At 39.0% G+C, this 27,659-nt stretch overlaps 2 protein-coding genes and 1 long non-coding RNA gene across 7 annotated transcripts; 2 read left to right on the top strand and 1 right to left on the bottom strand.

Annotated features, from left to right (window-relative positions):
• Positions 1-2,954: 2,954 nt before the first annotated feature.
• dkk3b (dickkopf WNT signaling pathway inhibitor 3b) lies at positions 2,955-14,781 on the bottom strand. Its single transcript, XM_084363541.1, has 7 exons — positions 14,493-14,781; positions 11,951-12,076; positions 11,187-11,267; positions 6,535-6,627; positions 5,042-5,186; positions 3,353-3,503; positions 2,955-3,190 (listed from the first exon to the last, which is right to left on the bottom strand). The coding sequence occupies exons 1-7, from the start codon at positions 14,685-14,687 to the stop codon at positions 3,166-3,168; spliced, it is 816 nt and encodes a 271-aa protein (XP_084219667.1). The 5' UTR covers positions 14,688-14,781; the 3' UTR covers positions 2,955-3,165.
• A 1,572-nt stretch (positions 14,782-16,353) lies between these two features.
• Positions 16,354-17,196, top strand: LOC311263613. Its single transcript, XR_014623371.1, has 2 exons — positions 16,354-16,606; positions 17,139-17,196. It is a non-coding gene; the product is annotated as an uncharacterized lncRNA (long non-coding RNA).
• Positions 17,197-20,391: 3,195 nt separating this feature from the next.
• LOC311263321 (protein pop-1-like) lies at positions 20,392-25,690 on the top strand. 5 transcript variants are annotated; one of them, XM_084363294.1, is made up of 11 exons: positions 20,392-20,672; positions 20,797-20,891; positions 21,980-22,246; positions 22,501-22,587; positions 23,007-23,074; positions 23,303-23,392; positions 23,670-23,826; positions 24,003-24,110; positions 24,234-24,273; positions 24,672-24,804; positions 24,902-25,690. In XM_084363294.1, the coding sequence occupies exons 3-10, from the start codon at positions 22,013-22,015 to the stop codon at positions 24,794-24,796; spliced, it is 909 nt and encodes a 302-aa protein (XP_084219420.1). In that variant the 5' UTR covers positions 20,392-20,672; positions 20,797-20,891; positions 21,980-22,012; the 3' UTR covers positions 24,797-24,804; positions 24,902-25,690. The 5 variants fall into 5 exon arrangements, 4 of the variants coding, with proteins under 4 accessions (XP_084219420.1, XP_084219419.1, XP_084219418.1 ...); XM_084363293.1 differs by lacking the exon at positions 20,797-20,891 and having other exon boundaries at positions 20,393-20,672; XM_084363292.1 differs by lacking the exons at positions 20,392-20,672; positions 20,797-20,891 and having other exon boundaries at positions 20,899-22,246; positions 24,675-24,804.
• Positions 25,691-27,659: the final 1,969 nt, after the last annotated feature.

The raw sequence follows: 27,659 nt of genomic DNA, 5'->3' as shown, positions 1-27,659 counted from the left end.
ATGAACCGCCGTGACGTCAGCGAGACAGCGGGCTCCGGCACAGATAGGGTGAAAAGAGAGCTCTCACTCCTCCCTGTTTCACTTGGTTTTAACAAAAGCCTGCTTCAGGTGAAGCAACAGTCACCCTCTGTTGGTCCACAGCTGTGGTGAAAGAATATTACTTAGCATGAAGTACATACTACTTACCAGAAGTAAAAGTAGCCTACTCATGTATAGGTCTAGTATAATTTTGGATTCTAATCAGTACTTACACTATGTAGTTTTGGGGAAGAGAAAGATTTCATCGACTGATTTTTTAAAACTCTCTTTGTCTTCACGACTGAATAAACAAACTGACCTTAAAGGACAACCCAATTTCATACTGTTTTTGCTTTGTTTATATGTGGCGGACCCTGCCACCTTTCTCGCTTCAAACAGTGTTCTGGGACCTTATTTTCCTCCAAGAACAGCTTGTTTATTCAGTTATGGAGAAACTAAATATTTCTTAGTTTGTAGGACTACCTCATTAATATTGGAAATATTAAAATTCTGAGTTTTAATTTCTTCTCCAAAACTACACAGTGCCCCTTTAATAGATTAACGCATTTACGATTTTGATGTTGGAGCTGGTCAAGGTGGGGGGTCATATTAATTTATATACTTCATATACTGTTATAGACTGTGAAGTTTAATTTCTAATTATGATATAGCATATTTTATTTGTTGGTAATATTTTGCCTTAATTTGAATTGGTAAAGTAACACAATTTAACAAATAAATGCTGGCTAATGGAGTAAAAAGTGCAATATTTCCCTCTGAAATGTAGCTGAGTAGAAGTATGGCCCAGTATTGTAAAAAGTAATACTAGAGTAAAAGCAAAGATGTAATGTTAAAACATTACTTTAGTAAAAGTGAAAGTCACCTCTAAAGTCTTAAAATACCTGATATTAAATTATCTCACAAAAGTGGACAAATCAGGCTTGCCAGGGCCTTCCAACACGCCATCCTGGCCAAGATTCTGTGGCCCCTGATGGTGTATGAGGTCTCTATTTTGTGGTTGAGTCAGTGGAGAGGAAGATCTTGGTCTTCCCCAGAGTCGAAGCAGCACAGCACTATATGGCAACAGTAACATCTTGCAACTCCCTGTCGGTGGTTTGAAAGAGGAAATTATGGTGTCGAGAGGCATTCTTGTACAGAGTCTTGAGGCATCCCGAAGTGGCAGCAGCTGGCATTGAGGTCAGGACGGGCAGAGAGCAGCCGAGGCGCTACAGGTGGCTGTGTCTTGGCTGATGCAGAGGGAGCTAGTGGGGAATGTGGCCATCGGCAGAGCCGGTCTCGGTTACTTTCCCAGGACCAAAATCTGCAAAGCTTTGGGCAAAGAGAGATGCCATCTCGTCCAGGATGACGTTCAAGCAGGAGTGGAGGAAGAAAGAGCAAGCAGTATGGTTTGACTGAGACGGCAAGGATTATTGACACATCTACAAAGGGTCACCTGGGATAACATCCTGCGGACAAACTACTACGGTGTCCATTTCCTCATCCAAGTCTCCATGTGTGGAGAGTGAAGCACCTTTGTGCACCCTCTGCTCTGGAAGAGGATCCCTTGAACACATCCTTTGCAGCTGTGCAAAGGCCCTTGCAGAAAGGGCCACTATCGTGGGCTACGTGATCAGGTCCTGAAAGCAGTAATGCATGAAAATGCGTGAAATGTTGGATCTATAGCTACACACCCTGGCTCAATTCAATGCAGGCAAGGGTTTTGCTTTGCTACTAGCCTTACTTGTCTAGTGAGCAGTAGCTTGTGGTGGCTATAAATTTAGCTAATGTTAGCAAACTTCAGATAGAGGTTGCTAACTGAGCATAAATATATTTGTGTTGTCAGCGTGGGCAATCACCGCCAGATTAACCTGTAAGGGGGCCTCAGGGCAGACATTTGCCGATGATTCCCAATCCCCTCTGAAAGGTTTACACAGAGACCCAGAAAAAAACAGTATTAATGTGTAAATAAGACAAACTGGCCTCAGGTTAAACTGACGTCTAGAAACTGGGTTTTGTTGGGAAAAAGGCTTAATATGCAAAATATCTTCAACGACATTTCCTGTGGGAAAGCCGAAGCTCCTTTCGCTTCTATTAAAACCGCTCAAAGCCTCCTCTCACATATGGACACCTGTGGAATGAACTTGTAAAGTGGTTGTAGAAGTACTGCAAGTACCGCCTACTGCAAACCAGGCAATCTCTTAAATGCTTATAGATTTAGGTTATAGCACGTTAAAGGGGGTTTAGAACGCAAAAACAAAGGTATCTGTTCAAGATATACAAGTCTATGAAATGAAACAAAAAATGTAAACTTGGAAAAACAAAAACAGGCTTTAATTTTGCCTGAAAGTGTGGACAGAGGCTGTACATATTCAGTTTCTGTGTGGAGAAACACAGAGGATGAAAGACTTTTTTGTTTCCTACAGTTGTACAACTTGTGTGTCTGTGTGTGTGTGTGTGTGTGTGTGTGTGTGTGTGTATTACTCATGCGTGGGGACATATGAATGTTTGCACAGTCAAACAGACAAAATGTCCCCATAACGTAAACCATTAAATTTTAGTGCGAAGACTTGGTTTAAAGTTAGGCTAAAGTTAGATTTAGGTAAAGGTTAGGCAAGTAGTAGTTATGGTTTGGGTAAGTCTCCAGGAAACTAATGTAAGTCTATAGAATGTGCCCGTAACTGTGTGTATCTGCATGTGTGTGTGTGTGTGTGTGTGTAAGAGTGAGACAGAGCTTGGTATGAGTCTGTACTATGATTGTGCGGCCATCATCCTCATCCTGAATATTTCCTTCATGTATCTCAATGACTTCATGTGTGTGTTATTTCTCAAGTTACACTTCCTGACACAGAAAAGACACAAAAGTTTGCCCTCTAGTGGTCAAAGTGGTGTTTTACCGTAGCTCTCATCCATGCAGCAAAAAAGAAATGAAACCCATCTTGATTCTCAGTCCAAACTAAAAACAAGTCTTTTTATTTCTTCCATGGTATATAATACATACACTGGTAGTAAGGCATAAATAAAACAGTGCAAGTCCTTTCCTGAAGCGACATCCTATTTAAAAACAAAACAAAACCTGTGGCTCAGCAGGTGGGCCGTTGTTAAGAAAGGGTTATAGACAACTTCCTCATGCTCTCTCCATCTCCAGTACTACTCCCCGCAAACAGATCCACGTCTGTGAGAGAAAGAAAAAAGGAAATTAGACATTTTTAAACATTTGTTGTCATTGCTTTGCTTACTTCTATTTCCCCACATATAACTTAGATCTGTTGTTATCCCAAATTGGTGTCCTTTCTGGGCAATTTGAAGTGTAAATGTATACAATGTTTTCTCTCACCCACGAGGTATGCACTGAAGGTCGTCCGCACAGGGACAGTGGTCACGGGGACCCTCCTGATCCCAGGCCAGCATGTCCATCAGCAGGTTGGGGTGGTTCCAACACGACTCCCCCTTCTCTGGTTTGGGATTACACACTGGAAACAACAGCTCTGGAAGAACCAGCAGAGGGACAAATAATGGAAGTCCAAAACTGACTTTACTTTGCCCGTTCAGCCACAGTGGCCACTGTATCACCACTTACATTAACTGCCCAGTACCTGTAGTAACACACAAGCTAAAAATATGAAGCCAGTATCAGATGCTCAGGTCCAGTTTGACAGCAACTCCAGAATTTCTCCACCTGAAACTTTTTTTCCATTGTTTTGTGACTCATTGACTAATGGGGACATCAATCTTTGAAATCAATCCACTAATGAGCAGGTTGGGTAGCAATGTAATTAGAGCCAGCCCAATATATGGGTTGGCCAATGATTAGCCAGTATTGGTTATACATATGTTGGCGTATATGTTGTCAAATACGCAAAAGTTTGACAACCACATTTGCAGGATCATTGCAAATGTATTTATGTGCATATACAGTATATATATTTATATATATTTATATATATTATGACTTTATCAGTCGATATAGCGTTATCAGATGTTTTTTACTCGCTAATACCAGTATCGGCATTCGCCCAAAATATCCAGCATCTGTCAGGCTCTAAATGTAATCCCTGCAGGCTTTTGCACAATTAGGGTTCAGTTTGAATTACATTTTTTTTTCACGATGATCAAACTAATGTTTCTGCAAATTGAGTCTGGTGGCTTTAGCAGTTGCTCCTGGTTAAACAAATTAGATCTTATCATCACATTCTGAGCCTGTCAGTGGCAAAACCAAGTATTTTTAGGTGGATGTACTTTGAAGGTGTCTGCAGGGATTACATTGCAGCCCATTTCACGGCTCCCGGCTCTGCAGCAGCTACATAATGCACCAATTTAAAAAAATGCTGTCCCCATTAGTCACTTTGACACAAAAACATGAGGAGATAGGGTACAGCTCGAAAAAATACCTTTTAAAACAAGTCTCAGAGAAGAGCCTTTTTCCATGGATGTCTCTTTTCAGTTTCATTTCAACAGAGTTTGAAGTATTTTGACTGGCTACAAGCTGAATTACTGACAGAGTACATAAATCAGTAGGAAAGTGAATTTGGAAATGTTTATATAAAACAACAAAGATCTGCTTTAAAAAGAAAGAACACTATGAGAGAATCCTTCTGCTCTGACTGGCTTTAGTGACAGTCATGTTTTCCTTACCAATTTGTTTTGAGACTTTGTGGCTAAATATCTGATGTGGTCTGTGAGAAAATGTGTGTTTTTATAATTTAAGTGGGTCAGTTCAAATTGGAAAATGTTCAAACTACAGAAAAATGAGTTTTAAAAAAACAAACACAGTATATGATGACACAACTGTGCTGGTTAAAATGTAATATAGACTACTATATACACAATGGATAGAAATATGAGAAAGTTAGACAGAACAGAACAGGAAAAATGAAGCTTCCGTGATTGACACATGGAAAGACATATGCACTAAGTTAGTTTGACCTGAGCCCAACAGACTTGACTCGAGGATATGGAGGTCTGTCTGAAATGTTTTGTGTCACTTCCAGGTCATTCTGTGAAATGCGTCACTGTTGAAGCTCACCTCGTTGAAAGGCACAGCAGAGGTCCGGCCTGCAGTCACTCTGACTCTGACAGATGGTTCCCTCCGTTCCTGCGGTGGCATTGACTGTACACTGGCCCCACACACACATCTGATCTGAGCAACACTCCTCATCTTTAGTGCAGGGCTGAGTGGGGACACACATTCAGACATGCAAACATGTATGTAAAGCACACATGGTCTGCTGCTGCATTCATGGGTAAAGTATTTTTCTACCATCGTCCATTCTTTGGATTCATTTTAGTATTTCTAGTAAAAGGCACTACTGTATGTGTAGCTTTTTCATATTGAGATATTTATGACATTTTATTTATTAATGCTGCTCTCCCGTACAGGATTAACACATTGTTTTTGTTATTTTGAATCTATTGAGATACTTTATCATGATAATGCACGTTTACATACACTTTTGAATTGTGTACAGTGGGTCACAAACCCTGCTGCTGAGTTTCTTTACAGACCAAAGGGAGTTTGCTTTATGGCATATAAAAGAACCTACACGTGAACCAAGACAAATCAAGGCAGAATCAAGTCAAACTCAGAATTTTAGTATTTGCAATTTAATGAGGTAATGATACAAATAAATGAATATACAAGCTGTTCTCAGAGGATAATAAGGTCCCCACAACACTGTTTGACGCTAGAAAGGTGGCAGGGTCCGCCCACATGTACACAAAGTAAGACAGTTTGAAATTGTGTTGTCCTTTAAGGTCAGTTTGTTTTTTCACTTTGTTCCGGCATAAACAAAAAATCAGATCTTTCTCTTACGATTAAAATTTCTTCCCCGAAACTACAAAGTGCTCCTTTAAAGGTGTAATTTGTAAAATATGTCTGGAATTCGAAAGCAGCTTATACATAGGCGGTGGCATATCACCTGAGTAATCGACAACTGCGGCTATTTGCTAGCTATCCTTTGCTGCAGCTAGGTACCGTTAACTCACTAGCTCATGGCTCAGTTAGCCATTGAGCTTTTGCCCTAGAGTTTGCTTGGGCCGAGAGCTCGGCTCACAGGGGGAAGTAACCATGTTCAACAGGGCCCATCTCAACTGGATTTGGCAGCCTAAGAGTGAACATGGCTGGACACCAAACTGGGACTGGACTTGTACGGTTGTATTTTTCTAATGTAAGAGTTTCTCATTTATTGAGTTTCTTTTGTTAAGTTATGATTATGAGTAAAAGCTAGCTGAAACTGCAGGGGCTATTGGACTATCACCTCTTGCCGGGACAAAGTAGTATTATGAGACAGGACGAGCAGGGGCTAGCTGGTAAGCATGCTAACTTTAGTAGACACCTCTGCAACACAGGAAATAGACGTCGTCAACATTTAAATCAACACTGTTGTTTCTTTGCATTCTGTTGATAATGTTAGTTAAATTTTTGAATGTTTTAACCTAAAATTCTGGCCACATCTTTGCCTTTTTAATCAAACAGATAATCACAACATAAAACGTTAACAACAATAACAAAATCCTCACCATATCTGTTGGTATGCAGGGGAGGCACTTGGAGTTCTCAATCTCATACAGGCAGTATTTCAGCTCACCACAGTCTTCATCCACCATGCATTCCTGAGATGAGAGATTTGACAAGAGTTACATAAATAGACCAAAGAGTGGTTCTAACGAGAATGTACACCAGGATTCACGTTCATTTCAGTGTTATTGGTTCAAATCAGCTTCCTCTGTCCTCATGTTGTACTGAAAAAGATCATTCAAATTGTTTGATTTGAATTATGTTGTGTGTATCCTGCATTCATCTAAAGTTTAGCTCATCTGATGACACTGTAATAGGACACACTACCAAGAATCACTCAACCAAATGTAATTACGGTTTACATTTTCCTGTAGTCACTGTTGTTCACTGCAACCTCAATTAATGGGTTCCTCGCGGTGGATGGTTGCAGTTGTGTTTCTGCCAGCCACAGTCCATCTCCATGGAAACTGTCTGACAGACAACATCAGTGAAATCTGAATCATGCAGATGGGCTAAATCTCAAGAGTTTGTACTGCTGGATGATCTCAAAACAAAACAAAACAAAACAAAACAAAGGTCAGAAGTAAAAGGCAGAGAAAGACTAAAGTGAAGTGAGACCGGTGCTGTGACTGTATTCTCTTACAGCTAACAAGAGTAAAGAAACAAATGCCACCACAGTCAGTGATGGAGTGTATCTGTACTTCAGTACAATTCTGAGGTACTTTACTTGAGTATTTCCATTTTCTGATACTTTATATTTCCTCTCCACTATATTTTGAAGAAATTATTGTACTTTCAACTTGCAAACATTTATTTGACAACTTTAGTCACTAGTTACTTTGCAGATGCTGCATCAGAGCCAAAGTAGCACGTTTTAAAAATACATTTATTTTATCAGCAACCAGATAGAAAAAACAAACCCTTTTTCCTATAATCAGAGAAATGCAGAATACCACATCTGATAATCAACCGGGCCAATAATCAGACAACCCAAAGTACACAATACATACACATGTAAATATATGTATGATTTATTTTTATTTGAACTTTTGATACTCAAGTACATTTTTTTGCCAGAAAATTACTTTAAAACTCAAGTTCATTTAGCAATATATGATGTTTAAAGGGGCATTATGTAGTTTTGGAGAAGAAACACATACTTTTTATATTTACAATATGAATGAGGTAATAATACAAACTGAATAAACATAACTGAATAAACAAGCTGTTCTCTGAGGATAACAATGTCCCCAGGACACTGCCGCATATATAAATATAAAATATACATATAAACAAAGTAACAAAGTGTTTATTCAGTCATGAAAACTATGACGGTTTGTTTATTTAGATTGTTTAGGCATAAAAAATCAGTAACTGAATAAAATCTCTTCCACAAAACTACATAATGCACCTTTAAGATTTTTACTCAAGTACTATTTGTGTGGGTGACTTTCACTTTAACCAAAGTAATATTTGAACATGTTATCTTTACTTTTACTCAAGTATGACTTTTGGGTGCTTCGACAACATTGATTGAGCTCTTTTAAAGAATTAGACTTTTCCTGTAGAATAAATGGACAGGTTTAGTCGGGCTTTTCTTGTCACACTTTGGAATGCTAATCAGATATTTGTGATTTAGTTTGACTCTTTTCCAGTAGTCAGAGGAAACAGCGTGTGCCAAAACCAGCACCGGCCTGCCGTGAAGTCATCATTTTGGAGTTTTTTGTTTTTTTATGGGTCTTTATCTTGTGTGTTCTGCCTCTGGGAAAATCAGCATAGAAACGAAGCCAACTCCCTCAAACAGAATGCAGTATTGAGGCTAACTGGGCTGTGTCACAGTCAGAGACTGGATCAGAATCTGTTTGTTATTAAACAGGGTTCCTCAGAATGACAGTCTCTAGAGCATAACTGCTGCATCTTTGTGAGGTGCTGATGTGCTCTCTGGTGAATCTGTCCTCAAAATATATGCATGCTCACTGTGTAGCCGTGTGTCTCCCCTGTTTAACACACCCTCCTCCACCTGGGACATTTAATTTCATTAGGCTGTCATTGGAAATATGATGGGAAAAAGAATCATTTTAACTGATGTCTGCTTTTTTTTGTCAATATGCACATATTTGCAGCAATACAGTGTTTTTTTCATTCTGCATTTGCCATGAGATGAGATATTATTGCGGCAGAGACACACTGGAAACTACAAACTACCTTCAATAACCCGCAATTACCTTAATAAATCCCAGATGACTACAGCTCTTATTAGTCTGACAGGCGTAGTAGCCACTTCTACCTCTCTGTTAAAATATTTTCCACAGTTTACCTGGCAGAAAATGGAGAAAGACCAGTAACTAAAGTCTACTAAATAAACATTAGACTTTACAATTTATGCACCTAAAGCTGTTTTTATGCTGGGATACATTGTGGCATGGGCCTCTGCATATGGCATTTGACCTATAAGTGCACACAGAGGCTTTTATGCTCAACATCTTATCCATTGCATCCGTTCCAGCAAGGGAAAAATATTTTTGGAAGAAACAAGAAGTCACTGAGTGCTGCCTGAAGACTGCCACAGACCAAACATTTCTGTACGCTCTGCTATACAATGCTTTATATCAATCACCTCTCAGTGCAGAGGAAGAGTTGTAATTCCCTGTAATATAATGTCTATTCATGGACATACGTCATACAACATCCAAAGGAAACAAGTATTTAGGGATCACTGTAACTGAAGATTCAAGCCTTAGACAGGAAGATTATTTTGCAAATAATTTGAAAGGAAAGCCAAAGTATAAGTAAGAGCTGGTAACAGAGAGACAACTGAATTAAATGTATCCTCCATCTTGTCTGTCAAGATGAGACACAGGACAGATGAAAAGATGCTGGAGGAGTTATGCCACTTGTCGAGCATGCATCTGATTATATGAAGATGACATTTGCCTGGTTGTTGAAGGTGATGTTTGAGCTGATACTGTCATGCAATAAGAAAAAAGACACAAAAAAACAAACAAACAAAACTAGAATCATAGAGTTTTTATGGAGCACATGACATTTTTTGGATTCCCCCAAACTTTTGAATGGTATCGTAGTTTCATTTTTATAGTTACGGGCTGAACACATTGCCTGTGTGAGCAGTGTGTGTGTGGTGGAACGTCTTGCTTTTCATTTCAGTGTCTATGTAAACGGGTTGGAGCCCACACACACACACACACACACGCACAGCCAGCGTGAGCAGCGCAGCTCACTCGTGTCAAGCGAGGCTGCAGCAGCGTGTCATCTACACATTCAGAGTCTCAGAGTAGGAACATTTAGTACAGCGTCACATAAAACTATCCAGCTACTAATCGTTAATAGTTACAGACATCCGATGAGCATAACTTTTCAACCACATATCCCAGTGTAATCCTCAAAACACACTTTTCTAGATGAAGTGCTCAACCAACTTTACTGTGACTTCCTTAAAGGGACACTATGTAGTTTTGGAGAGGGACTTTAAATTTACATTATTAATGAGTTAATATTACAAACTCAGACATATTTATTTATTCTATGACTGAATAAACAAGCTGTTCTCAGAGGAAAATAAAGTCCCTGAGAACACTGTTTGAAGCTAGAAAGGTGACAGGGTCCGCCACATATAAACAAAGTAAAAAGGTAAGAAATTGTGTTGTCCTTTAAGGTCAGTTTGCTTATTCAGTTTATTCAGTCATGGAAACAAAGAGAGTTTGTATATTCAGTTTGTTTAGGCATAAAAAATCAGCCAGTGACGCTCTTTCTCTTCTGATTAAAATTTCTTCCCCAAAGCTTCATAATGCACCTTTAACTGTTTTTTCAAGTGCAACTCCATGTAGAGGGTGAAGTATCTAAAGTCAGTCAGTTCAGAAGAGTAGACCTTACCCTGCCTGGCCTTCAGGCTTTTTTGCTCCCTGGCATTTTTTTCCAGCAGCAAGCTCTATTAACAACCACTTTCTGTACAGCTGCCAGGAAAGGAAAAGATCAAAACCACTGTTGTAAAGGAAAATGGCAAAACAGGCAGCAAGCAGCAGTAATGACCTCAATCCAAGCTGGCCTCCTTTCAGCTAAAACTATGAAAAGTATATGGTAGGCCTGTCTGCTGGATGATCTCATTCTTTATAAAACAAGCAGAGACAATACGGCCACAGTTTTAGAAAGCCCTCCTCTCTGTCTCTTTCTTACTGACTACAGAATGTAAAACCCTAATCCCTTAACAAATCCTTAAGTACAAATAACACATGACTGACGCTCAGTGGAATGTGAGAAAACATGATAAAACTAGACTCAAGCTTTTATCTGTGCGTACGAAGGGCTGCCTATACAGTTAGCATCATCACCAGAGAAACATTTGATCTAAAACTGCAGCAGCTGGATTTTGTGGTTCTGCCTGAAAACCAAACACACATTTCCGGAATCCTGAGTCAGCAGCCTCTCAGCTGGACAAGCAGACCCAACAAGTTACGCTGCTATACGCTCGCTCAAAAAGAGAACTGCATCTCCATCAGATATTTTGCGTATTTTTAATCACATCAGCATCAGGATGGAAACCAAATTTCCAGGAAACAGCAAGGACGAGAAAGCTTTAAGCCCACAGTCCTCTAATTATTCACATGCAGACCACACAGACGGAAGGCAAATGACTCACGTGATCCACACTGTTCCACTGGCCAGAGATCTCCATGTGGATGTGGGAAAGACCAACCTCTCCTGTTTTGTTATTAGTTTCCTACAAATAGCAAAAAGAGTTACATATTGTGTCAGAGCTCAAACACAGAAGCAATTATACTGATATTAATGTGTTTTATTCATGTAAAAAGGAATATGGGGAGAAAACACCTTATAACTACAATCTCTTAAAGGGTAACTCCACATATTTTACACATTAAAGTGTTTACAGGTCTTGGAGAGTACTGCCACATATGTAAAAGAAGTAACATAAAGCCTTTAGTGGCTCCAGAGAAAGTTGCATATAATTGTAATTTAAATCGATGTAATAAATTACGTGTTGTCGTTCCATGGATAAGATGCATTGTGGGTAATGTAGCCACCAGGTTTTGAAAAGCGGTCCACTGGTCTAGCTTTGTTATACAAGCAAATGGTCAAAATTGATTCAGCAGAACCAGAGATATCACGCTTTGCAATCAATACTTTTGTCTTCCTTTTCAAAAACCTGGCGCCTACATTACCCACAGTGCAACTTAGCCACTGAGTGACATCACAGGAGGCAATGAGCCACAAAAGACTTTATACTACTTTTTTTCCCCACATATGCAGTAGTACTCACTATTTACTAAACACACTTTAATCTTAAAAATTGGTGGAGTTACCCTTTAAACAGTAACCCTTTTCTAAATCCAGTCAAAATGTACAGGGCATGAATGTAATGTAATAATGTAAATTAACCTCTACCTTGTCAGCTCTATCTAGGACCTGAACGGTTCTGTCCCCATCCTTTATCATCATCCTAGTCTTGTTGTGGTAGGTAGGACGCAGATCCAGCGCTGTTAAAGATGATTTAGCGCTCTCAGTAGCAATCTGTTGGATTGAATGTTAAGATACACATGGAATTCATTCATAAAGCTTATATAAATTAAAGCACATGGCATTTCCATTACTTCCTTACATCAGATTTCCATATGAGAGCGAGGGGGAGTATAAATCCCACGGTGGCTATAACTGTAGACAGTTTGTTGATACGCAGCATCCACTGACCGGTATTAATCTCCACTTCTTGGATGACATGAGGGGAAAACTTAACAGTTGTTACAAATGATCAAAACCAGACACAGAATACTGAAACCTCAGCAGACTTATTAGACCTGCTGGATTCAAATTCCAGGGAAAAAGAAACAGAACTTACAGCTGGGGCCAAAAATAAGATGGGTATGTAAAGTAACACATTGGATTAAAGTTACTCAGTGTTAACCTTTTCTTTTATTGGACTGACTGTGCAATACTTGGGGGATATGGAATGTCCCCAAGTACATTTACTCAAGTATTGTACTAAGGTGATAGTTTGGCTCTTTTAATGTGACGTCGTATGAGGTACTTATCCCTAGTCAGTGTATTACCTGCAGTAGATGACCGACAGCTCTCCCCCTATGTGGAGAAGCAGTAAAAGCACCAAAAATGTTCAAAATAAAGCGTACACTGAAACGGATATAGATGTTTTTAGGTGTGCCTTCTGTTATGTGGCTAAAATACGTCTTGCTGTTGATGCTGTTCAGCAAGAGTACAGCAGAGTACAACGCAGTACTCTGCTTCCCTGTCAATGCTACTTACTGTTTCTCCACACAGGGGAAGAGCTGACGGTCATCTACTGCAGGTTATACACTGACTAGGCATAAGTACCTCATACAACCCACATCAAGGGACCCAAACTATCACTTTAAGTACAACTTGTACTTTACATGAGGATTTCCATTTTCTGCTACTTTTTACTTTATACTTCTACCCCACTATTTTCTGAGGGAAAATATTTTACTTTACTTGACTACATTTATTTCGTAAGTTTAGTTACTAGTTACTTTGCAGATTTCATGCTGCATCAAAGCAAAAATAAAACAAATGTAATTTATGTATTCTTTTATTCATCTAGTTTAAACGTCAGTTGGATAGATAAAGAATTATTCCGATAAACAGAAAAATACTTGATGTACCCATAGTACACAGTATATAAATACATGTAAATACATACATGTATAATTTACCTTTGCTTCTATTTTTGATATTAAAGTACATTACATATGAGATACTTTAAGACTTTTACTCAAACTTTGAAAACTGAAAAAAAAAAAACCCCAAAAAAACCAAACAAACAAAGTGACTCTGTACAGCTTGGGCGTCATGATCCAAGTCTCTAGAGGCCCAGAGATCCCAAATTTATTAAAAAAGATGTTATTTACACACTTTTTTCTTCACTGTAGCTGCTAAGCCAAAAGTGTTAGCACGCACCCCGACTGAAATGGGTGCACAAGCTCAACCGCACATTGAGGGTGTGAATAACTTCTTTTAAAAATCAATTTGGGATCTCAGGTTTATGTAGACTTGGATCTAGGCCGAGCTGTACGGAGCCATTATGGTTTTTTTTCGGTTTTAATTTTTCAGCTCTCAAACAAGTCCCCATCTACTTCAGTTGTTTAGGAGAAAGCTACAATGCTGTTTTGCTGTGAAGCTCCAGATTTGTTTTGTGGACAATGAAACTGAGGGTGAGTAGCTGATTTTGGCCATTTTTGGGTAAACTTATCCTTTAAGGCCACTGACAAAGCTTTCCTTTTTGACCACATGGGAGTGAGAACATGTCGGGCAGTTCCTGTTAGGTTCTCAGGCTTCATGAAAAAGGGAATAAACATCCTCAGATCCAGATTTTGTGATGCGGTCTCGATGTTTAATTCTTCATTCTTACTGTTGCAGCCTACCCAAGTTTGTGTTACCATTTACCCCAGGAATGTAACAATATCCTCATATTTGACATCAAATAGTGAATTTTGTTATAGAGTTGGAGTAGTCTGAATCACTTCTACTTTTAGTAGACAAGTAAGGGTGCCTTGTGTCAAAATCTGAGACCTCAATCACAAGTATTGGGCGAGTTATAGGTGCTGAGACAAAAAGTGTTCCAACTTTACTTTTACTCAAGTATGACATTTGTGTACTTCTCACAGCTACTGTGATGAAGAGGACTATTAAAAGTATTCAGACACGGTGTGGGTCAGACACAAAGCAGACATGGAAAGTATGTGTAGTGTTGGAACACATACCTAAGACTGCCAGTCAGAATTAAGCTGACAACTAAACGTGATGAGACCCACACTGACTCTGATTCTTTCCACAATCACAATAAATGAGATCTATGATTCAAATACTACATAAATGGCAAGTCATTGGAGCTCTCTCCACAGGTAAAGAGAACACAACACAGCCCTTGTATGAATGGATAAAATGTGACGCAGACCTGGTCCGCAGCCTCCTCCAGTATGTGCTGGGTGTCCTCCATCAGCTCCTCCACCTCTCGGAACATGTCGTTCAGACTGACCGGGCTTCGCTCCAGGGCGTCCCGCAGGATCACTGCCCCACTCCGAGCCGAGCCGCCGGTCGCCCACAACAGGCACAAACTCAAATACACCGACAGCAGCATGATACCGGACATCTTTCCTCCTCTTCCTCCTCTCAGCCGCTGCTGTCTACCGCGCAGCAGAGAAGTGTGACGCACCGAGGGCGCACAGCCGCACACAGCTGGATCCGTTTTATTTGGAAAGTCTGAGTGGCGGTGGACGAGTTATTGGCTAAACGAGAACGAATCAGGTTTAATGGCGAGGGAAAGGTTCAAATTGCATTTCCTGAAGTACATGACAAAATCAAAGGGTTCGTTATGGTGAGGTTTTAATTAGACTGCACATGTAAAGAACAAAAGCTGCAGACAGGGGTTGCCAGATGTGACCGGCAAGGGCTTCATGAATACAGATTCAATCAGTGGAGCTGAGACGAAGAGTTAAAGGGGCACTATGTAGTTTTGGAGGAAAAAACCCTCAGTATTATTGAGGTAATAATACAAACTCAGAAATATTTACAAGCTGTTCTCAGATGAAAATGAAGTCCCCTGATCACTGTTTGAAGCTAGAAAGGTGGCAGGGTCCGCCACATATAAACAAAGTAAAACAGTATGGAACTGTGTTGCCCTTTAAGGTCAGTTTGTTTATTCAGTTTATTCAGTCATGAAAACAAAGATAGTTTGTTTATGTAAGAGATCAGATCAGAGATAAGATCATACAAATATGTTTCTGAATGTACTGCATGTATTTATGTAGTAAGTTTAGTAATAGCAGTGTACACGTGTTACACCTGCAGGTGTACCGGGACTGAATGGGCCAACTTTTTGGTTTATAGACATGCACTTCTGAGTATACTTTAAAGTATTGTAGGTGAGTTTGTTTATTCAGTTTATTCAGTCATGAAAACAAAGAGTTTGTTTTTTTAGTTTGTTGAGGCATAAACAAAAATCAGTCAAGATCTTTCTCTTCTGATTAAAGTTTCTTCCCTAAAACTACAGAGTGCTCCTTTAAGTGTCAGATTGCGTAAATTGCGTTTACATCTAGGTTTGATCTTGAACTGCAATAATACACGAAATGTACCATACTGCAAGTAAACTTATATGGGCTATATACTGTAAGTATACTAGTTATGTAATACTAGTCAAGTTTTTAGTTTATGAAATTAAAAGCTACTTTTAAGGTTTCTTTAAGTGAACTTAACATCATACTTAGAGTCTACTGTTGTGTTTTTTATACTTTAAAGTATACAAGGCTACTTGGTAACTATTTAGGTATTATTTTTTGATGCATGAAATTAACCTTCAACTGTACTTTTAATACACCTGTAGTTAACTCATATATACAGTACCAGTGGAGTACACATAAACAAATCCAGAAGACATAATCAGGATTAAGAACTTTATTTGTTTTCCTTTCAAACCAATTATGCATTGGATGCCTGCATTTAGGGTTAAACTTATAAGACAAGAATACAAAATTGTACTTTATAATTAGACTTTTTTGTATACAGTAAATAGTTTGAACCACGGATCTAGTTTAAAAGAATTATACTTATTATACAATAAACACTTGAATGAACTTGTTTTTTAGGCAGTTTTGTGTAGCTGTATTAAAGACATTGATTGATTGATTGATTGATTGATTGATTTAATGCATATTTAACCAACTTCATCCTATCACTGTCGTTATGTGGTGCCTAGCTCTCTTAAACTATGATAAACAATGACATTATTTAAGAACATAAACACAAACTACTTGTAAATGACCTTTAATATGAGTGTAGTATTTCTATGTGTTTTTATGTTTTCTTATTAACATTCTTTAAAGCCAGGCTTTTATTTTTTATATATATTAAGCAGACGTTACATTCAGTGCTTTTATTTTGAAAGCGTCTCGCCTAGAACTCGTACACGTCCGGTGCTTCGGACTTTAACGGCAATAGGAAAAGTGTCTTCAATGCTAAAGTGTGCCTAACTTACATGAAACGCCCTAGCACCTGGCTAATAAGGGGCACAAGGTTTGTTTTGTTACCTTTTCATGCCATATTTATGTCCGGCTTGAGTTTGGTTGCTGTAGATATTTTTTATGTATAGAACGTGTTGTGGTTAACGGTAACTACTATTAGCAACGGCCAAGCTGCCGGTCTGTATTGGAAATGAGATGAAGCTATAAGCTAACTCGTAGGTTGTTTTATTAATGCAACAAGATGTATTTTGTCTGTTTTATGTGAGGTCTGCTAAGGTTAAAAACTGTTTATTGAGTTAAAAACGAACGGTTAAAAAATGCTAATTTCATGTTAAATATTGTTTTATATTGCACTCTATGGGAGGTTGTCCTTCAGTTAAAATGTGAATTTTCCTTCATGATTGTAACATCAATCGTAGCAGTTAAAATATATATTTAAATTCATGGAGTAAAACCTGTGAGTCTACAATGAGTTTATTAAAATAGATAAAAGGAGAGTCAACTTACATGATTGTTTATGGGATAAAAGAAGTTAAAAGTAATTTCAATTAAAGGTAACTGTATTTTATTTTCTTCTTTCATAGCTCTTACGGTGTGTTTATATTGACTACGGTCCAAGGAATAAATGAGTGTAAACCATCAGTTTGAGAGTTCGACCATCATTTAGCCGGGGATGCTACACTACTCCTTATCAGTTACAACTGAATACCAACAGATGGCCTCATTTTACCAAGTTTGAGGACTTGGGCTTCACAGCAAAACAGCAATGCAACATTCTTCTAAACAACTGAAGGGGATTTTTAAAACATAAACAACATAATAATAAGATAAGATACAGTCCATATGGCATAATCCAAGTCTCCAGAAGCCAAATGATCCCAAACTGATCTGAAAAGACGATGCAGAAATCTTCACTGTAAATGCTAAGCTAAAAGAGTTAGCTTGCCCCTCGTCTAAAATGGCTGGATGAGCTCGAACACGTGTTCAGGGTGAGGGATCCCTGGACTTCCGAAGACTCGGATTACCACTTGATGTGTGGGTTTTTTAAATGTTTTTTAAAACAAGCTACAGCCTTCAGAGTTTGACTGGAAATCTTTATGCTCAGTCTTGGACGTTGTCCTCTGGTACTGCTTGGTCAGGTCATCCACACAAGTCATCATTACAAAATGAAAGCATGTTTCATAATTGTGCCCTCCTGATTTCTTCAGCCGCCATACTGCAGTGACGGACTTCTCACAGTTTGCTGGAGCAGATATAAGTGCTCTCCCCAATACAAACATGCAAAGATACGACTGAGATGCCTACATTATCTCTGGAGACCTTAAATGACCCAAATCTGCCAGTTTAACTTTAAACATTAGCTCATTGTGATACATAATGAATAGTAAAATAAATAAATAAAGTAGATGGTTCAAGAATGTGGTTTACAACCATGACATTATCCTTTTGAATGATTTTTATTAAATATGTATATACACCTTTTCTTTTTTTGTCAGCAGCACTTCATCTTTTTGCTAAAGCTCCCGAGTCAAACCTCTGGTTATAGTGAGGTTTGTAAACAGACTTGTGCGGATGTTAAAAAATCACCACACATGTGACAAATCACACAGTTGTGACATAGATATATTTAACAAAACACAAAATCAAATAAAAACAAAACAAATCAAACACAGGCCACCATGATGTAAATGGTATGATCAGACCCACGTGAAAAACACAGTAAAGACTTTGGATTGTCAGCTACGCTGAATTGCAACGTCACATGTTTCAAGCCTGGCGTCCTTCCTCTAACACATAAATAACACTCTTTATCAATAGTTTCAGCATCCCATTACTTTTTTGTATCCATGGTCACTTTTTGCAGACAACATCTCCCTCCTTTTTTCTGTAAATCATCAGTGTCCCGTGTTTGGGCAGCCTTCTTCCACTGTTTCCCATGGATAAACCGTCTGGCAAAATCTCTGATGAAGTTTCTATCAACTTACGATCAAAATGTTGCCCGACCCACATTAAACTCTTAATTGTCATAATTAAGCATTACTTATTTGTAATTATTAAAGGCACAATACTGCAATCAGGCTGTTGCCACAGGTATGGACATGTTGTTAGAAAACCCCAAAAGGTTTATACTATCTAGGTAACACCTTATCCATAACTCAGGTCTTGACAGACTGCTCCCAGTGTTCACCTGTTTAGTCTCAGTTTGCCAACATTTCAAATGCACATTACAGTTTGTGCAAGATTTTAATGGAAACTGGCTGTTGTGGGAGAAAACAGTAGATGGAGTGATCAACCGTATAATAATCTATAACGGTGTGCCCAATCTATTTTTCCTGGGAGGTTAAAGGTCCAGTGAGTAGGATTACTGGTATCTAGTGGTGTGCTTGCAGATTTAAAAAAAAATTCTAAAAATGCAAATGGCCGTCAAAAACTGACCAAATGCAACACACCAGGTTAAAAAAAAAGCAGGAAGAGATTGTACCATCATGTACGCACTTGATGTGAAATCATCTTTTCAAGTGGTTCATTGTTTGAAATATATAAAACTTCCTGTCATTGGGCACTGAAAGCATCAAGACTGTTCCAACTGTTTTTGTGCATGTTTTAAACTTAAGCATAAAAACCTGAGTTTAAACATCAGAAACGTGATTAAGAAGATAAAATATGGCACAAATCCCATGGGGTTCAGTGGAGAGGCTGGCAAAGGGATAAAAAACAAAAAAGAAAAAAAAAAGAAAGAAAGAGAGGCAACTAATTTTCACATGTTGACATTGTGGTACCTGCCTCCTCCTCTGCTGTGGACAAAGCCACCCAGCGTTCCATGCCTCCACTCCACCGGAAAGTCTGAAAATAAAGAACGCAGACAGGTTTCAATAGATTAATCTGAGGAAAAGAAATTCAAACTCTCGGTGCTTGTATTTGATTAATCAAAATGCATCATGAAAAAAATGTAATCATTCTCCATCCAATAGGCCAGAAGCAGATATACAGTATACATTGCTCCTTAATTAATGATTCAATCTTGTCATGTCCCCTGAGATTAAATATCGTCATAGTTTATTAAAACATGCTTTGATTCACATGTATTGTCTGCAGACGGTTCTATTCATTATCTTGTATCTAAGAAAGTTCCTTCAGAGAGCAGATCTTGATGCAGTAAAACTATGCTGACATGGTTCATTCAGGGTTTAACCTTGTGATTGTGCTCTGGGTGGAGATAGTGTGAACTGTTCATCATTACAGCGACACATCAGAAGCATCTGTCAGTCTGTTGATCCGATGAAAGCTCAAACACATCACTTATGTATAGAAACAGGGTTGGAGTTATGTGGGAGCCAGAGGGAGCTCAGCTCTCATAAGAAGAGACCTGAGCTCCCATGAAAGCAGTTAAATAACATCAGTGGGGGGTTCATTAATACGTCACCAACAACCATTATCTTAATACTGCATTTTTTAATGTAATGAGTTTTATAGATGTTAATGATACAAATAAACTGAGACACATGTTTTCCTAAAGAACCAAACTTGACCACCACACACTGAGCAGTACAGAGGATGAGGATGGTATAGAAGCCCTTTTCTGCCACTTAAAGACAAAATGTTAATGGAAATTCATCCTTATGAAAATATGTTTGTGTTCACAGGAAGGCCGAGTTATGAGATAAAAAGCTAAAATTGTGAGAAAAAAATAAATCCCACAGTTTATATCTATCAATTCAAATAAACTTTATTGGCATGAATGAAGTTACATTATTGACACATTTAAATGACATATTATTGAATGACGACATTTTACACAAGAAAACTAAATAAATCAATTTGCTGCACAGAATCTGTCACTCGATCACGCACACGCGTCACTGAAGGCCATGGAAACAGAACGTTGACCAAAGATATAAAAGCTGCAGCCCCTCGTTCATTTCTCTGTTCGCACATTAAACTTTGACAAGGTGACCTACTGCGGATCTGTTGTTGGAAAGTTTGTCAAACCTTTTGGATAATACCTGATCACCTGGAAGATTCTTCAAACAAACCTTTTGGATTACTTGGACAACTACAAGAAGTAGACCACCTGTAACACCTCTGGTGGACCCCCTGTGGCGAGGCACCTGCTGCAGGTAGGACATCTTTTATTATCACACCAAATGTATTTATTCATCTTCTTAAACGTGTAGAAGATGTGTATGTACTCTTGGTAAATTGTTGGATTTATGAATAGGATATTGATAGCATTTTTGCTAGTTTTTCAGGAAAAGTCAGTTTTGGGTGACACTGGACGTTTTCTCGGTGTAAAGTGATTTTGAGATGATAAGAATGTGCTGAAAGTCCCGCGACAGGTGAGGAATGTGATCATGGTTGTAGTTTTAGATTTTAGATAGGCTACAGTTATTTTGTATGAGGGAATCAATGTTTACATATTTAATCTCGAAATTTTAGGGGAAAGGATGGCGACTGGGCCTTTTTTTAAAAAGATACCAAAAAACAACAAGAGTTTTGTCTCGTGCGCCATGGAGACGACGGAACTTTAGGAGATGAGCACGTGCAGGTGTAAACACACCAGGGCCGTCTCTCTGTGCAGCTGAGACTGATGCTATAATTGTTGAAACTGAACTGAGAGTGTAACCGGATATATTGTCCGAGAGAGTTACATTTTTTTTTGACAAGTCCTGTTGTTAACTGCGCGCTTTTTAATCAAGGTAACACAGTTTAGCATGCGTAATGTCGCGCGCTGTTCTACAACAAACGTTTTGGCGGATATACAGTGTATAAATAGGACAATGGGGAAATTGTTGTGTTCTTGGAGAATAGGCCTACTTACTTTACATCATAGACTGTTATAATAAATGAATCATCTGGTATTCAAATCTGTTAGGCCTACAATGCATCATATTTTATTAGCTAATCACAGGTTTTGGATGTAAAATCCTCATCTGTAATGTAACTTGTACAGAGTTGTAGGAGAAAAAGTGCAAATTGTGCCTCTGAAATGTGCTGGAATCAAAATATAAAGCAGCATAAAATGGAAAGACTCAAGGAAACTAACTCCTTTGTGTCAAATACTTTATTATATTAGTGAAAGACTTACAATACAGATATATAGTTCTAAGTAAAAGTAGGGCTCCTTTCAAAGTGTCTTATTAGTATAAAAATGTCATATTGGAGTATTATTATTGATGTATTACAGTGTAAGCAGAATTTTAATATTTTATTTGGTCCATGTGAAGACAATTATAACAACTTTATGTATGTTAAGTAGCTGAATCTGTAACAAATCGTCACTTTTTTCTTAACCAGTCATATATTTTGTCCATATTTGCTGTCATATAAATGCAGTGAAGTACACTCTATCCCTAAGTGAATATAATATATGTTAGTCCTGGTACAAGTGTCTCAAAAGCAGCTTCTTTTCAATATGTGTGACCAGAAACACCAACCGACAATCATCCCTGCTGCCAAGATGGAGCAGAATATCACAGACGCTGACTGTATTTTGTCATACATGGGTTGGGAGGAGATCTCCTCCATTCTCCAGGATGCCATTATTGAGTTACTGGACAATCAACCCATCCCTTCACCTCCTCCTCCTGAACCTGCTGTGCTGCAACTGATCACCCAGCCTGAGCCTGTGCCTGCACACAGTCAGGTCGGAGGATGTTCTGGAGTTCTGCCGGACACTTACATCCAGGCACAGGTGAGATACTATAGGTTAGGCAAAGATGTCATTAGAAGTAGATCAATGTCTGTATTGATACAGATATTTGTCAATGATGGGTGCTTTGTGGCAAAAGAAGGCAGGAAAAATTTTAATTTTAATGTAAGATGACTTTGTTCTCCTGAATGTAATGATGCACAACACATGTAAAGTATCTGAGCACTGAGTGTGGTTTCACGTATGGAGGAAGGGTTTTATGGGTTTATTAAATGTCTCTCGCTCTGTCTCCACAGTTCCTGCCGTATCAGTGGCCCGTGTACGGCATCCCGATGCCCGCAGAAGCAGCCGTCAGTCACCCTGCTGCTCCTCCTCCACACACAGTAAGACCCTGGTTCACCACACACACTCTGAACATCTCCACTGTTTGGTTGCAGCAGACAGCAGGTTTAGTGCTGTAGAAGAAGGATATCAGTGCAGGAACGGTAACAGCTTTACAGGACAAAAACACCGAATCTAAGATCTGACTTTGTCCTGTCGTGTCATTTTGTATAGCTAGTCAGAGGTGAAGCACACTTTTAATCAAGTTAGTACTGGTCAAGTTAGGGAGCGACGCAAAGGGAAAAGACATTTTGGCACTTTCAATCCTCCGCAGTCCCTCAGCACAAACATGCAGACATATCATGGCTGAATGCTGTAGACTCTGTACTCTGCTGTAGACGTGTTTTCCTGACACCTGGTGGACACATGGCACCATCGCAGCTCGTCTTACCACCTGTTCTGTGTGTGTTTGTTCCTCCAGTATAACAGCGTACCAGTGGGGAGGCTCCCTGGAGGCTTCGACCACAACATGCAGTATGTTGGAATGATGTAAGTAACACACACACTGATGCAAACAAACACTCCAGTGCACACAGCTATACAGCTTCAGCTTGCATCATTACACACACACACACACACACACACACACACACACACGCGCGCACACACACACACACACACACACACACACACACACACACACACACACACACACACAGACACTCTCTCTCTTTCTACTGTCTAACCATGTGTGTATCTGACTTTTTACCTGTGTAGGAATGAAGAGCCCTTGTACGCTGTTACAGCAGGAGTTTTCCCTCCTCCTGCTGTCCCTGCTGCTCCTCAGCCGAGCACCTCCAACTCAAAGTAAGTTTGCTGTGGAAACTTTTTATTAAAATGTACTTTTCTCCTTTCTGTGACTTTCTCATAAACAGTTTGGTTAAATTGTTTTCCATCAGCTGTTGTTTGATTACAGGTGACTATTATTTATCTGTACATTTCTGGTAATCAGTGTCTTTTAACGGGTTAAAATGTACAGCACAGCACAGACGAGGTTACATTTTACACATGGTTTGTATTTGTCTGCTTATCATAACGTTTCCGCAGCGTTAACATGAGCTCTCACCCTGTTTTTGTGCTGTAGCAAGAGAAACCTTGAAAGTCAGCAGGAGGACAACCAGCCGTACATCAAAAGGCCACCAAATGCCTTCATGCTGTATATGAAGGAGCACAGGCCCCATGTTGAGGAGGGTGTTAAGAGGATGGGGAATGGGGCTGTGAACACAGTCCTGGGACAGAGAGTAAGTGTGACAGTCAGTGTTACAAACTTGATCAATGCTTGAGTCTGTTGTCAGTATGTATAGTGTGTGTGTGTGTGTGTGTGTGTGTGTGTGTGTGTGTGTGTGTGTGTGTGTGTGTGTGTGTGTGTGTGCGTGTGTGTGCGCTAACGAACAGTATGTTGTCCGTCTGTCCACAGTGGAAGTCACTGTCAGCGGAGGAGCAGGCCATTTACTATCAACAGGCCGAAAGAGAAAAACTGCTCCATGCCCAGAGACACCCCGGCTGGTCTGTCAGCCAAAACTATGTAAGTACACACTGCTCACACACAACTCATACATGTTTACATCACTGGACAAGAGTCACTGCAAACAGTTTTCATTGGCTGATGTCAGATGGAAAGTGTAAAGACGTGTTTGTTTTTGTGTAGGGCAAAAAGAGGAAGAGGGACAGCAGAAAAGCTCCTAAACGTGAGGACTGTCATGTGAAATGTGATGAAAACTAGAAGAAATTTGATTGTTAAACTACATTGATTTTACAGACAAGAAAATGTAGATTTCAATGTATTTAGTACAAAAAGTTCAACATTTTGGAGACGTTATTTTCCTCTGAGAACAGCTTGTTTATTCAGTTATGGAAAAAATATATATTTCTGAGTTTGTGTTATTACCTCATTAATTTCTACTACGTAGTGGCCCTTTAACTGAAGACTTGATTTGAGAAAGTTTGGACTTTCTCAAATCAATGTAATTTGATTCAATATAAGTATTCAGATGTAGTTTACTGCGGATGTAAGAAGAGGTATCTTATTTTCAAAGTGTTTTTAAAGTTTTAAAAGACTGATCTGTGTTTTTGTTTGTTGGTTTAGCAGCGTCTAAGAGGCCGTGTGTGTCACCACTGGCATCCACCTCACAGTCGGCTGTGATGGAGGCACGTCCCACGCAGACAGTCCTGGTCCCGTCGCAGACAGATGTTGTGGAGCCACTCCAATGACCGTCCATGTGAGTGACATATATCACCTGCCACAGGAGTACAATGTAAGCCCCGTCTCCTGGCTGCATGTTCTAGAAACAGTCACACCTCTGTCCTCCTCTGCAGGATTCACAGGAGTCCAGCCAATCAGCGGATGTGGAGCATCACCCAGTGATGGAGCAGTTTGATCCTCCACCAAGTCCATCCAGTGCAGAGCATCAGCTGCCCTCCTCTCCTCACTGTGGACTTCTGTGATGTCATGTATGATATGTGTATAGATATTTGTTAAGATATATGTTTAGATACATGTATAGATATATGTAAAGATAGATGTTTAGATATCTGTATAGATATATGTTTAGATATATGTATAGATAGATGTTTAGATATGTGTATATATATATGTATAGATATATTTATAGATAGATGTTTAGATAGTGTTTAGATATATGTAAAGATAGATGTTTAGATATGTGTATAGATATTTGTTAAGATATATGTTTAGATACATGTATAGATATATGTATAGATAGATGTAAAGATAGATGCTTAGATAGTTGTTTAGATATGTGTATAGATATATGTTTAGATACATGTATAGATATATGTTAAGATATATGTTTAGATAGATGTTAAGATATGTGTATAGATATATGTTAAGATATATGTAAAGATAGATGCTTAGATATGTGTATAGATATATGTTTAGATACATGTATAGATATATGTAAAGATAGATGTTTAGATATGTGTATATATATGTGTTTAGATATATGTATAGATAGATGTTTAGATATGTGTATATACATATGTTTAGATAGTGTTTAGATATATGTTTAGATAGATGTTAAGATATGTGTATAGATAGATGTTAAGATATACTGTATGTTTGTTGCCCTCATTTCAGTAAAAGTGTTTTAAACTGTAATCAGCTCAATATGATTCATTTTCTGCAATCACATGGTAAATACACCAAAACCCTTGTTGCATCACACTGACGTATTTTTTATTTTTTTCAAAATTATCTTGTTTTTTTCAGTTTTACTAATCGGTAACTACAGAATACATAAAGAAACAAAATGGCAGCCGCAAATGCAGTTCTCTGCAATCTTGTCCTTGAAGACAGTTCCAATATCCGCTGGTTTATACACTGGTATCGTTGTCTTTGAATACACGTATCCCCACTGTGGCCGGCTCAAAAGATCCGTGGATGAGAGCTTCATGATCTGTGACCTGTAGAATCTGCATTCACAAAATAAAGCAAGATGAGATTAAATGTCGCCATTCAACAATAAAGTCAGATAGTTGTTGTCTATCCATACGGTGTGTAAAGTGAAGACTTCATCACACAACTACACTACAAGTTATACAGACTATATTATTTGCAGCCAGTCTGTTGCTTTTCTCATGCAAGTGTACTCACACACTATCTTAATTCAACCATTTCTATCTATTGCAAGTAAAATCACTGACTGACTTTATCTGGTTTTTTTTACTGCTGTGGGGCGAGGACGTCCTGGGATGATTGGCTGGTCCACGACCACTCTGGGAGCCTCAGGGGGACGACTTGACATCAAGGAAACTGCTGGAAACTTTTTTCACATCTCTGAAGAAAACAGAAAAATACAACAAAGTGAGTAAGTCAAATAATTGAATGAGTTGAAATCAGACTTGGAGCAGATTTTTGACACTGTGCTCTGAGCTTGGCTTTAGCTTAGTGTAGCAGGTGTAGTTTATCTTGTGTTTCTGCCCTTTACAGTAAAGGTATTTGGTATGACAAACTCAATTACTATAAGGTATCAAAATTTATGTTTGAGGAGACAGATCAGTCAAATTAGGTAAATTAGCTTCAGCTAAAACTAGTTCAGTCACTGTGGTTTAATTTTGACCGGTTTTGTAGTTCTGGCAAAATGTACATGTTGAAAATGGCTGTGTACTCACCTGTGATTCAGACCACAGATTGTGCTGTTTTGTTGAGAATAACCTGATGGATTCAGGACAGTTTTTCTTCAGAGGGAAACAGAGAGACTTGTCTGGACTGCAGCTCTGCTGTCACTCAGACTATAAATTTAATTCGAGGAAATATGACAATGAAGTTTTTTCTCTTTCAGTGTTGCTCCTCCTTTCAGTGAGGTTCACTGAGGTTTAGATTGCAAAATACATGACATGGATTGGCAAAGGTGTAGTTTGTTCATGTGAGGGCTTGTATGAATCTGAATCTTCAGTCATCTCTTCTATCTCATCTGTCCCCAGCTCGGCATTCCTTCCTTCAGATTCTTTCAGAGGAACAACATCACGTGTCTTGTGGTCTGAATAGGTGCAGAGCACACAGACGCACATCTGGTTGTTCTCACAGAACAGCTCCAGCAGTTTATCGTGCTTCGTACACATCAAGCCTTCCAGGTTCTCCACAGGGTCAATCATGTCTTTTCAGCTGTTTAGCTGATAGTCAGATGAGGCTCCAGGCGAGTCTCACAGTAGGAGGCCAGACACACCAGGCAGGACCTTCAGTTTGGTTCTAGTGCAGACAAGTCTGCAGTCTGTTGCTGGCTTTCTGTTGAGCTGACTGTCTGAACTGAGCAGCCATCTCAGAGATGAAAGTATTGACCAGCAGCTCAGGTCTAATGTTGAAAACCTCTCTACAGTTGGGACACTGACATTTAAGATTTTTATCCCAATGCTGAGTGATGCAGGTTTTACAGAAGTTGTGTCCACACGGTGTGCCTACTGGATCAGTGAACACATTCAGACAGATGGAGCACAGAAACTGATCTTCAGTCAGTAGACAGCTGGCAGCAGACAAACACAGGATGTTATGTTATGTTGTTTATGACTGTTGTACTGCAGTAAATGTATACATAGAAATCTGACTCCCAGAGAAATG

This window comes from Pagrus pagrus, assembly GCF_965226575.1.
Source record: "Pagrus pagrus genome assembly, chromosome: 10".
NCBI classification, from domain to species: Eukaryota; Metazoa; Chordata; class Actinopteri; order Spariformes; family Sparidae; genus Pagrus; species Pagrus pagrus.
The sequence above is the reverse complement of the archived record's forward strand: the minus strand, read 5'-3'. Positions and strand labels throughout refer to the sequence as shown.

Bases quoted from the DNA above. Each gene is read 5' to 3' on its own strand.
- dkk3b (XM_084363541.1), bottom strand. From the start codon at position 14,687: ATGTCCGGTATCATGCTGCTGTCGGTGTATTTGAGTTTGTGCCTGTTG. The intron at 5,187-6,534 runs GTGAGGATTTTG...GTCCCCACTCAG, and splicing joins CCTGCATACCAACAGATATG to CCCTGCACTAAAGATGAGGA. The intron at 3,504-5,041 runs GTGAGCTTCAAC...TGGTTCTTCCAG, and splicing joins CTGCTGTGCCTTTCAACGAG to AGCTGTTGTTTCCAGTGTGT.
- LOC311263321 (XM_084363291.1), top strand. From the start codon at position 21,923: ATGTTAGTCCTGGTACAAGTGTCTCAAAAGCAGCTTCTTTTCAATATG. The intron at 22,247-22,500 runs GTGAGATACTAT...CTGTCTCCACAG, and splicing joins ACACTTACATCCAGGCACAG to TTCCTGCCGTATCAGTGGCC. The intron at 23,075-23,302 runs GTAAGTAACACA...TTACCTGTGTAG, and splicing joins ATGCAGTATGTTGGAATGAT to GAATGAAGAGCCCTTGTACG.